The sequence below is a fragment of the Ischnura elegans genome, chromosome 8 (assembly GCF_921293095.1).
Source record: "Ischnura elegans chromosome 8, ioIscEleg1.1, whole genome shotgun sequence".
Classification (NCBI taxonomy): Eukaryota; Metazoa; Arthropoda; class Insecta; order Odonata; family Coenagrionidae; genus Ischnura; species Ischnura elegans.
Window position 1 is genome coordinate 6,142,027 of NC_060253.1, and position 10,549 is coordinate 6,152,575.

General features: G+C 36.5%; 1 protein-coding gene across 1 annotated transcript; it reads left to right on the forward strand.

The window, feature by feature from the left end:
- The first annotated feature begins 456 nt into the window (after window positions 1–456).
- Window positions 457–10,228, forward strand: LOC124164327 (15-hydroxyprostaglandin dehydrogenase [NAD(+)]-like). Its single transcript, XM_046541598.1, has 6 exons — window positions 457–915; window positions 1,003–1,126; window positions 1,212–1,318; window positions 4,394–4,573; window positions 5,102–5,256; window positions 6,689–10,228. The coding sequence occupies exons 1-6, from the start codon at window positions 823–825 to the stop codon at window positions 6,801–6,803; spliced, it is 774 nt and encodes a 257-aa protein (XP_046397554.1). The 5' UTR covers window positions 457–822; the 3' UTR covers window positions 6,804–10,228.
- Window positions 10,229–10,549: the final 321 nt, after the last annotated feature.

Here is a 10,549-nt window from a genome sequence, read left to right on the forward strand (position 1 = left end):
GAATTACGAACGTTCCATGCGACTTATCAATGAACCTTTAGCTTAATGGGAGTTAAGAAGTTATAAGTGTGACTAATTAGCCAAAAACCAATATTTAAAGTATAATAAGGATTAAATATGGAATTAAAATGATAATTGTAGTACTACATGCTGAGGGAGAGTGCAAGGTAATTGGGTCCTCGCACACCTTGTACTTATATATAAGAAAGTATTAGCCCGCATATGATATCAGCCAATCCCTTTAAAGATCGTGACGTTCTAAATTTAGCAGCAGTTAAAAATAATTACTCCAAAATAGAGATACTTCAATGATTTTTTCAACTCAATTCCATGAACGTTTTCGTTCTGACTCGTTAATACGCTAGCTTTTAATCAAACATGGCCGATACACTCTGTGCCTGGCCGACACTCCGACACCGAGACTACAACTACACCCAGAGCCCTCTCCAGCCCATTTTCTGCATTAAAGAAAACAATTGAGTATCGATGTAAATCGCAAAATTTTGGGTGTTTTTCTGATATTTGTTGTGAACCATAGCCGAATACGCAGACAAGAAGTTAATGAGGACTCAGGTTCGATTGTATTATTGTATTTACCGCTAGAATTTCTTTGATATTTACGCGAAGGAAATACCGAAGAAATATTCGTTCAGAAGATTTGTTCTACGAGGGCGTGGAAGGTGGCGCTTCACTGTTAAACACCTTCTTTCTCTTGTAATGGCAATATTTTTTGTATAATATTACTCTTCAGTGAAAGGGAAGGAGGGTTATTTATTATGAGAATAACCTTATTGGCTACAGAGTTTCATAAAATTACAGAAAATGGACTTAAAAAGTAAGGTAGCGTTAGTAACAGGAGGGGCTGCGGGTATCGGACGTGCTTATTGTGAGGAATTGCTGAAAAATGGCGCAAAGGTCCTTATTATTCTGTGTATTCCTTGAGATTCAAACGAATTATGTTTTGAAAGGCTAATGAATATAATTGTTTTCATTCTGCAATAGGTTTCCGTTTGTGATATTAATGCAGACGCCGGCGAAGAAGTTGTTCATCAGCTCTCCGGAAAATATGGTAAAGAGAACGTAATATTTTGCCTATGTGATGTGACGGATTACCCGCAGTATGAAGGTAATTTTCAACGATTTTTGGCCCTTAAATCGTGACTTACTGTTGGTATTGGTATGAGTTACTCATGTATGTTTTTTATCGTTAGAGTCTTTTCAAACAACCGTGAACGTTTTCGGAGGCCTTGACATTGTTATCAACAATGCTGGTATTATGAATGATAGATTCTGGGAGTTGGAAGTGGACGTAAATTTGGTGAGTAAACCCCCCGTCAAGCCTAGAGTTGATTATTATTGAGGACTTACCCACATAGCACAAAATATCTTCTAGATGTCTAGAAAATATCTAGAATGTCTTCAGCTAATGTCTAGAAAATATCTTGTAATATCTTCTAGATATTTTGTAGATATCTGAATGTCCGCTTTTCCGATATCTATAAGATATCTTTGAGAAGATATTTTCTAGACATTCAGATTCAAATTGGATCCATTGGGAAAATTCAGGGTAAATGATTCGCTAATGATCCCAGTCAACATAGGAGGATTTATGGGGGGAGAGGGGGGCACGTGCCCCCCACCCAGATGGTTTAAAAATAGGCTAGAATTTCAACACAGTTTATCATTATGATCATTTTGTGTATTCCGGACCCACTGGACCCCACCGAAATATAAACATAGATGATTTTTTCAATTTTTCCTTTTATAAGTCAAAGTGAATGTGTTTCTATGTTTCGGATTTAGGGGGAGGGGGCGAATGGGGTCCGGACCCCCCCCCCAACAAAATATAAAAATTGATGATTTTTCATTTTTTATCTCTTATGAAGCAAAGTAAATGTGTTTTTATATTTCAGGGGGGGTTCGGACTCCTGGACCCCCCCTCAAATTTGAAAATTAATGATTTGTTTCTTTTATGAAGCTGAGTAAACATGTTTTAATATTTCGAGGGGGGCAGGGGAGGTGCGACCTCCCTGGTCCCCACTGTGCAACACAAGAATACTCTAGGCATGATAAAGTAGGATATATTATTTAAAGTATCCAAGACATTGAAGATATTTTCTAGACAGCTAGCAGATATTTAAGATATCCAAGACATTGAAGATATTTTCTAGATATCTAGAAGATATTTTGTGCTATGTGGGTAGTTCTGGCATATATAGTTAAACTTACAGAATGGCCCCCAATACATATAACATAATATTCTTCAAGTAGTTCACGGAATGTGATCATATATTTTACAAATGTCATATGTTTAGTTGTGATTCATTGTTAGCTAGCTAAGGGAACTTTTTTTTCCTCCATGAGTAATGAAATTCAGTCACTCATTCCATGTAGAGTTAATCGTCAATAATTAGAAAAGACTTTTTTCAACGGTAAATTCGATGCTTAAAGATACAATGAAAACATTTTTTGTGACAGCCGTTTGGCTTTAGTGGTTAATAAAATTATTTATTCTTATTCATATCATACCTTGCTCTTTTTGATGTCTTTTCCTTGTTAATGTAATGTGGTTAAATGGTCTGTCATCACTTTGTAATGATTTGAAATGTGGGAAGGTGGATATAAAGGGAAGGAATATCTTAACACTTAATTGGCTTTGCCGTAAGTGTACTGGTGGGTGCATTCCTTCTCCTTAGTATTGCACTCCTGCCAGAATGGAGTAGATTGGAGCAATAATGATTATTTGCCCTGCTCCACCTCTGTCTCAGGTCGCTGGCTTGAACGCAACCGGTTTCACTTTCATTGAGTTAGGCATCCATCTCATTTACTTGATCAGGGAGAACTTTCTATTGAAGGAAGAAATAGCTCACAAGTGTGTCAGCAATAACGGACTTACGGAGACGCATGCACATGGCCGAGGAAAAGTGGGGATGCAGGGACACAATAGCATGACTTCCTGACGTCATCACCCTTATTGTTACAGGGTTGAATCAGTTTATTTTTTGTAGATATAAGCTGGAAAACTAGGCAAAGGGTTGTAAAAGGGAGAATAATGGTCCGTATTTTTTTTCTAACAATCACAGTTTACCTTTAATTGGTTGATCATCTCTTCTCCGCCCTGGGCACTCTTGGGTTTGGTTTTCTCTGAGCTTGAACTTAATGTTGTGAGACTTGGGGTCGAATCCCTCTAGAAGGGGCAGGAAAAATGTATCTTATTTCTTTCCAAAGACCTTTTATCAATTTATATGGAATAGAATTAGTGATTTGAATATTTCTCCTGTTTCCTTCAGTTTTTTGAGCAGCTGACTAAACTAAATATGTCAATGTCTTAGAAAATAAATCTATGCTGCCAACATAGAAAAGAAGCAGTTTTTCCAAGAACCATTCTTAGGTTTCTGACCAATAGGGTAGTTTCTTTCATCAAAGAAAACGAAAGGCATTGATTGCGATTCGTTACCCACCATTAGTGTATCCATAATAAACAAATTATTTGGTTTTAGAAATACCGGTTTAGACGAATGGCAAAGGTCAATTTTAACCTCATTTGAAAAAGGCCAGATTGGCGCCAATGCGATTCCACGCCGCGTGACGTCACAGGGACCTTGTTTCTATACAAGTAGATAGGAGTTTTACATCGCCTGAAATCACCAATGCATGCATGAGGCACAGAGCTCAGGGAAACATGTCTTAATAATCACTTATTAAAACTGGCTAAGGTCGGAAAGTTTTCTTCGTTTGATAAGGTATTAATAATCCTTATTTAAGCCAAGAGCTACCTGCTATCAGGGTACCCTGCTACCTTCTAGCAGCCTGCATCGTATCAGCACTCAAAGCCTCACCCCAAGGTCACCTCACACTGCGACAGCGGGAACCAGAACGACTTCACACGGAGTTTTCCCAGCATTCATACTTAGCCGTCGGTTTTCGCACGCTTGAAAATTTTCACTTTTCATTTAATCGCGAAAAATAGATATCGTCATTTAAAAATCCAAAAGCATGAAATAAGTACTCCAGGAGTAATAATCTTTCGATATAGGCAATAAAAAAATAATAGTAAACCACCCTATTGACGAAGAAACAACCTCTCATCTATGTCAGCTATTGTGAAAAAATTCTTGACTTCTTAGGTCTCTAATGAAATGAAAGAATTATATAAGGGGTTAACACTGGTTCATAGTCTGCAGTACTGGCAAAATTTGAAGTTCACTGTGTTCCATATGTAGTTAACAATACCTTATGGAAAACTGTATTTTCGTACCCAAGAGGAGCTATCAAGATTGTTACCATGGTCTTAAATAATCCTGTTACCCTTACTGGTTTAATGTTAAACAAATAACTAATTCCTTTATGATCAATTTAGTGGAAAAATAATGAATATAATTTTTTGTTACAGAATGGTGCCATCAGAGGGACATTGCTTGCTCTGAAATTCATGGGTAAAGACCGCAATGCTTCAGGCCGAGGAGGAATTGTAGTGAATACTGGCTCCAATGTTGGTATCAGGCCATATGTCAGTATACCAATTTACACTGCCACAAAACATGCTCTAATAGGCCTCACTCGCTCATTTGGGGTAGGTATTTGCAAGTATTATTTTCAGCGTATGATCTGGCCAAGGGTTAAGCTTTCCCTACTGTTAGTGCTGGTGGGAACATATGCGTTACTCCTCTGTGTCTTGCATTTTAAGAGTGACTCATTTTTGCATAATGTTCATATCCTATTTCATATTTGACTGTGGGTGAAACTTTGGTGCAGGTCAAGCTTTATTGAGGTTATACTTAAATCAGCTTTTATCTCAGGGGGTATTCTTTACTTTTTAACATACCAAATGTGGGTGTAAGAATATGTTTTTTCTCTTAGCCTATTTCTCTGCTTGGTCTCTTGGATGTAACAACTACATTGCAGCCGTAATGATTTCAAGTTTTGCAGTTTCCGTGAGGTACAGATACTGCTTGAATTTCATCCAAATAATTTATAATGTTAGATTAATCCACAAAGGAGAAAGAAGTGATTCTAGAGAATATGTTTAACTGGAGAGGAGTATATGTTGAAAATTCTGTTAACGCAGGAAGGTGTGTAAGATTGAAGCTTTATGTTACAGGATGCATATCATGTGAATTTGACTGGTGTCAAAGTTATTGCTTTGTGTCCTGGTGCCACCGACACAGCTCTGGTGACTGATGTGAAGAAGCAGCTGCTCTCTTCTGAGTATGAAAAGGCCTGGCAGAGGGATACAGCATCATCTATAGTTCAAAAGTAAGGAGCTAAAATGTAGTTTAAGGAAAAAAAAACAATGTTGTGGTTGATTTTTTTCTAGGTTTTGCATGTTTTGTCAAAGTCGTGTTACTGTATACATTTTCGTGCAAATGTGAGTGGATGAATGAATGAACATGAGTATTAACCAAAATGTTAGCACCTTACTTATAAGAATGTTTGAAAAGAAAAGAGAACCTACACTACTTTTGTGCATGTATTTGTGCATGTTCTGTTCTGTCATAACCATTCGTGTAAATGTTCATAAACTCACAGAATGTCTTCTGTAGCTAGGGCTCAACTTCATCAGATGTAATTTTTCATCAACCTTCAACATGATTTGCTATTTAAAAATAACCTTGCTGTTGCAATATTTCTTGACATTTCCTGTGGCATTTTCTTATTCTTTAGAATTATGTTGTGATGTAATTGTTCCAGATCTAGGGAACAATTTTATCAGAATATAGAGTTCATTTCGTGGTAATTAAAGATATTTCGCAAATAACGATGGTAGTGTAAAAATTTCTGATCCCGGACATGAACATTGAAGGCAGAATTTACTTTTGGAAGTAAATTATGTAATTGTGTCAACCATTAGGTAATTCCTTGAAATATGGATGAAGTTCTGGGATTTCAATGTATTAAGATAAATATCGGAAATATTCTTTCTTATCAGTACCTAATTTCTTGCTGTATTGCCATGTGTAGAAAATAGTGCTTCAGATTAATGGATATAGGCAATAATTTGTGGAAATTCTGAACATTAAGCGTGTTTAATGAGATAACTGTGCTTTCCACACAGTGTTAAACATATACCCCGATCGATTTCAAAGACTAAGTGTCATTTGCAAGGGGGAGCATACCGAAAACATGTGGCTTACATCTTTATTTCCATGAGGAGTGTGGGAGGGGCTTGAGTCGAGAGGAAGGGATCAATTAGGATAGGAGCTAGGGAATGGGAGGGAATTGGATTACATCAGCAGCAGCAGTGCGGGGGCGTGACTGTCATCAGGAAGATATAAGTGAAGATTTTAATGAAAGTGAATTAAATATTTGTGGTTGTGGTCTCTGACGTTCTGTATTCTGAATTTTGGTCCGAAACCGTCTATACTCAGAGGCAGGGTCTGTATTATAGCCAAATGAACAGACAATATACCCTAAAGCATGAAGTTTATAACCAGTACGAAGGTTGAAAGAGCCTTTGTTTGTCAAAAACTTCAAAGGTCCAAAATCTAACAGATATGTGACAGATGTTGCTATGTTGATGAAAGTTAAATGTGTACATGTATTGTTTGTTGAGTTCCAATCAAGTCATTGGCAGATGAGTATGATCTCTGAAAATGTCAGAGTAAAAAAAAACTTTTTAAATTTCTCTCTCTCTCCATGGTTTTTTTATTTTGATGTTTGTTTTATCTCACTGCTGTTTTATTCACAGGCCAGAACATGTTGCCAAAGCCCTCGTTCACGTCCTGCAGAAAGCAGCGAGTGGGTCTGTGTGGGCGGTGGATAATGGCCAGCCAGCCAGGGAAGTTACATTTCATTCTTCATAATTATCAAGCACCAACATTCACACCTACCGTAGGATTCTGTGTTTGTGAATACCTGATACATATTTGCTTGTAAGCGTTAGCCTGCTGGAACAAAGTTGGGTAAGAAAACATGTAATTAAAATGCTTAATGTGTTTGGATGTGGGTACAGATTGTGTCAGAGCTATAAATGATGACTACTTTATAAAGCATTCCAGTCATGAGTAATGCGGTATCTATTATCTGCCTTGCATTCTCAGTTTGTTCAGTGCATTTTGTAAAGCAAATGTCACTAGCTGATGGAGGAAACGAAGGATTTCTTTTGTCCTTGTTATTTGCCAAATTTTTAAATTGACATTTTAAATGCTGTTAATCCATCGCTTAAGGGATTTTCTCATTTACTCTCCCTTGAAGTTTTATACATTCTCGAAAATTAGAGTATACACGTGTTTTTGGGGCTTATAAATTCTGTGGTTGATAGCTTTTTAGATTGATGTTAAGTACTTATTGTTTGTAGATGCATTGATTGTAGTTCTAACAAAATGTCCTGTTTATGAGTGAGTTAAGTTTTAAAAGAGTATTCTCATTGTTTTGGTAGCTAAATTTTTGTTCATCAAATAAATTTTCTCATATCTAGAAAATTTAATCTGGTTAGTAGAAAGTAGTATATTTGAAAGTGTAAGAAAGGATGTGCGGTTTTGTGAAAGATTGTTATTTATGTGTAAACTTGGACCTAGTTTAATGTCAAATTGTTGTATAATGTTTTTGTTAGAATTTATGCAGCATTATTTAATATCGTTTTTATCACTTTTGCCAAATTGTTATTTGTTGAGTTATTTATTCATGCAAATATTTTGCATGTATTGAAGACACAAGCATAATGCTTTATTTTGTGTAGTACTTTTACAATAATACCGAAGTAAGCAGAGTGTTAGTTTGAGTGTTGTGAGATATTTCTAACTAACTTATTCCTCATTGGAGAAGATGCATTTAAAGTTAAGTTAGCATGAAGGCCTGCTGACTTTAATTGACAGTGTCAGATACTGAAGAGTCTAAAATAATCTTTGTCCAGCACAATTTTAAACTAATATCAATGGATCAGACTATGGTAAGAACAAATGAATGCACAAGGTCCATGCTTCAGTGTGCATATAGCCATATTGTTGATAGCTGACCTGGATTATGTACTTAATAGTGGTGGGTCGATTTACATTATAGGTATTGCCAGTAGTCCAGTTTTGATTCCCGATCATGAGTGTAATCATTCAAAGTAAAATTCATACATATTACACCCAATGACTTCACTTCACTTACTGCCTGTCGTGCTGCCTATGCTGATTGAAAAAATGGCAGACTCTTTTTACTCGTGTCTTTTACAGTACTTCACTCCATTTGTCTCCTACCTCACAGCTTTTGCTGACCGAGGTGAATACACTCGAAAAAATCCTTTCACTCTCGTGACTTTCCTTGCGTGGTTAGCTCTTTGTGTGCTGCGTTTCTGTGCATGGGCAATGGGCAATTAGCTCCCAAATTGACTTGTGAAAATATTGATCTGCTCACCTCACATCAAGTCATATTAAAATACAGCGGTGCTGTATTTCACGCTCATTCTTTTTTAATGGCAAACGAATCGGGAAACGAATGATTGCCTCTCATGTCATTAGATATCTCATGAATCCTATACTGTGAGGAGCAGTTTATTTTGTAGCATAAACGCACACCCTGTCAGATGACATTTGTATTTTACGGGGAACTCAAATGAATCTACCCTTCGTCATCATTTCTCCCACTTACCTGAAGATGTATGCATTTAAATAACAGTGGAGTGTCTTTCAATTGTTTGAAGGAAGTTGCCAAAGAAATGAGGGTGGTATTGAGATTTTGATGAAGTTATGCCTCTGATATTCTATGCCTTTGGCTGCATCAGCATCTCATCATACTAACAGGGTAAATTTAATTGCCCAATGCCCTAGTCCATTTCATGGTTACTCCAATGTAAGCATATAGATCAACAAATCGGGAGGATCTCTCACTACTGAAAGGCTCAACACAAAATACTTTATGCTACGAAAAACAATAATTTTTCTTTCATTGTAGTCGATTGATCCGAGAGTACCAAAATTTCGGACATTTTAATGCTTAAAGTAAAGGCTTTTTCAAGCTTTTTCTGGGCACTGTTTCACCATGTTCATTTAACTTCCATGATTTGTAGTCAGTTACAGTATTTAATATCGGTTGCTTGCTGAAGTTCGATTTTTATCTTTTATCTCATGATATTGTGACCTTAATCAGTCTAATGTCACAATGACTTCAAAAATCCAGTTGTAATCAGTATTCTTCCTACGCTAAGGTCAGCATCTTGTAAGAGCCTGGGGTAAAATTTTGATTTTAAAATGTGGTTTAGTGGAGGTACATTGTGGTAAGCCCAATTTTTTTTTGTCATTCATGAAGTACAAATTGTGGAGCATGTTGTGAAATTTTTATGAAAATGGTATGTCCATGGTTATCTTTTTAGAACCTTCTAAAGGGATAGGTGGGTGGAGCAGGATTTCTACGTAGGCATGCCTGTGAATTGTTTACAATGCCATGAGCACCAAGGTGTGTCATACTCACTCCAAAAGCTAAGGAGATGAAAATTAAAACTGGGCTTTAATCACAGGGTGTCTAGGGCTGTATATGGACGATTGAGATGTTTTTTCGATAAAATTTCCTTCTTTTTAATCAGTGTTAAAATTATTGTTAATTGTGAGAGAGTTTTATTATGAAGAACTGATTTATTGTACAAAAAGGAATGATGCTGGTACCGTAATTAATGTATCATATTTTAAGGTGCTCAATTGCCATTCTTGATGTTGAATCAAGAAATTGATTAATGAAATCGACTCATCACTAGTAATTAAATAACCTTTTACGCTTGAAAATGTTGTATGATATAGACTGCAATTGTGCGATTGCCTTTTTGTAAATCATATACCATGTGCAAATTGACATTATATTCGTAATTGTATTCTACCTATGCAGCTATTATAATTAACAATGTCACTGGTGCATCGTAGTGGTTTTTTGCATCGCTAAGTAAGTACTGTGCATTCCTTTTACTATGCACAATCATTTACCATTGTCACAGTTCATTCATTTCTATTGATCTGTTCATTTTTTCAAAGAGACATGCCAAATACAAATTCCATTTGAACATACTACACAGTCATTACAATGGATCTCTTAGTAAGTAGGATGAACTGACGGGGCTCATGTTTTTCCAACCATTGCTACAAAGACAAATTTTCTAGTCTCTAATTTTTTAATGTTTATGAGAAGAATTTATTGATTCTGTCATATAGATTATTATAACAAAAGACCACTTTTCTATGCCATAAAGTTATTTCTAGTTTGTAATGGTAAGTCAACTAAATGGTAAGGGCTCAATAAAGTGCCAATGAATAATGTATCTCTTGAGTATTATTTACCATACCTTTCCTGTTCATTATGTCAAACGTTTGACTTCCATTCATTTTACTGATAATTACCACATTCATTGCCTATGATAGTGGTAATGGTAATGCAGTGTCACCTTTGATGGTGGTGGGGTCTATGGCTTTGCTTCCCAACCATGGTACTACATACGATAGTTGAACGTACTGCCTTTTTGCCGTGGTACACTTGAGCACAGGCCTACTAATAAGGCGCAGGACGCCTTGGCATGGTTTTGCGCTGGGCATATTGACGTGGGATACTTGGGCGTGAGAGCAGGTTGATTTTTGGCATAAGA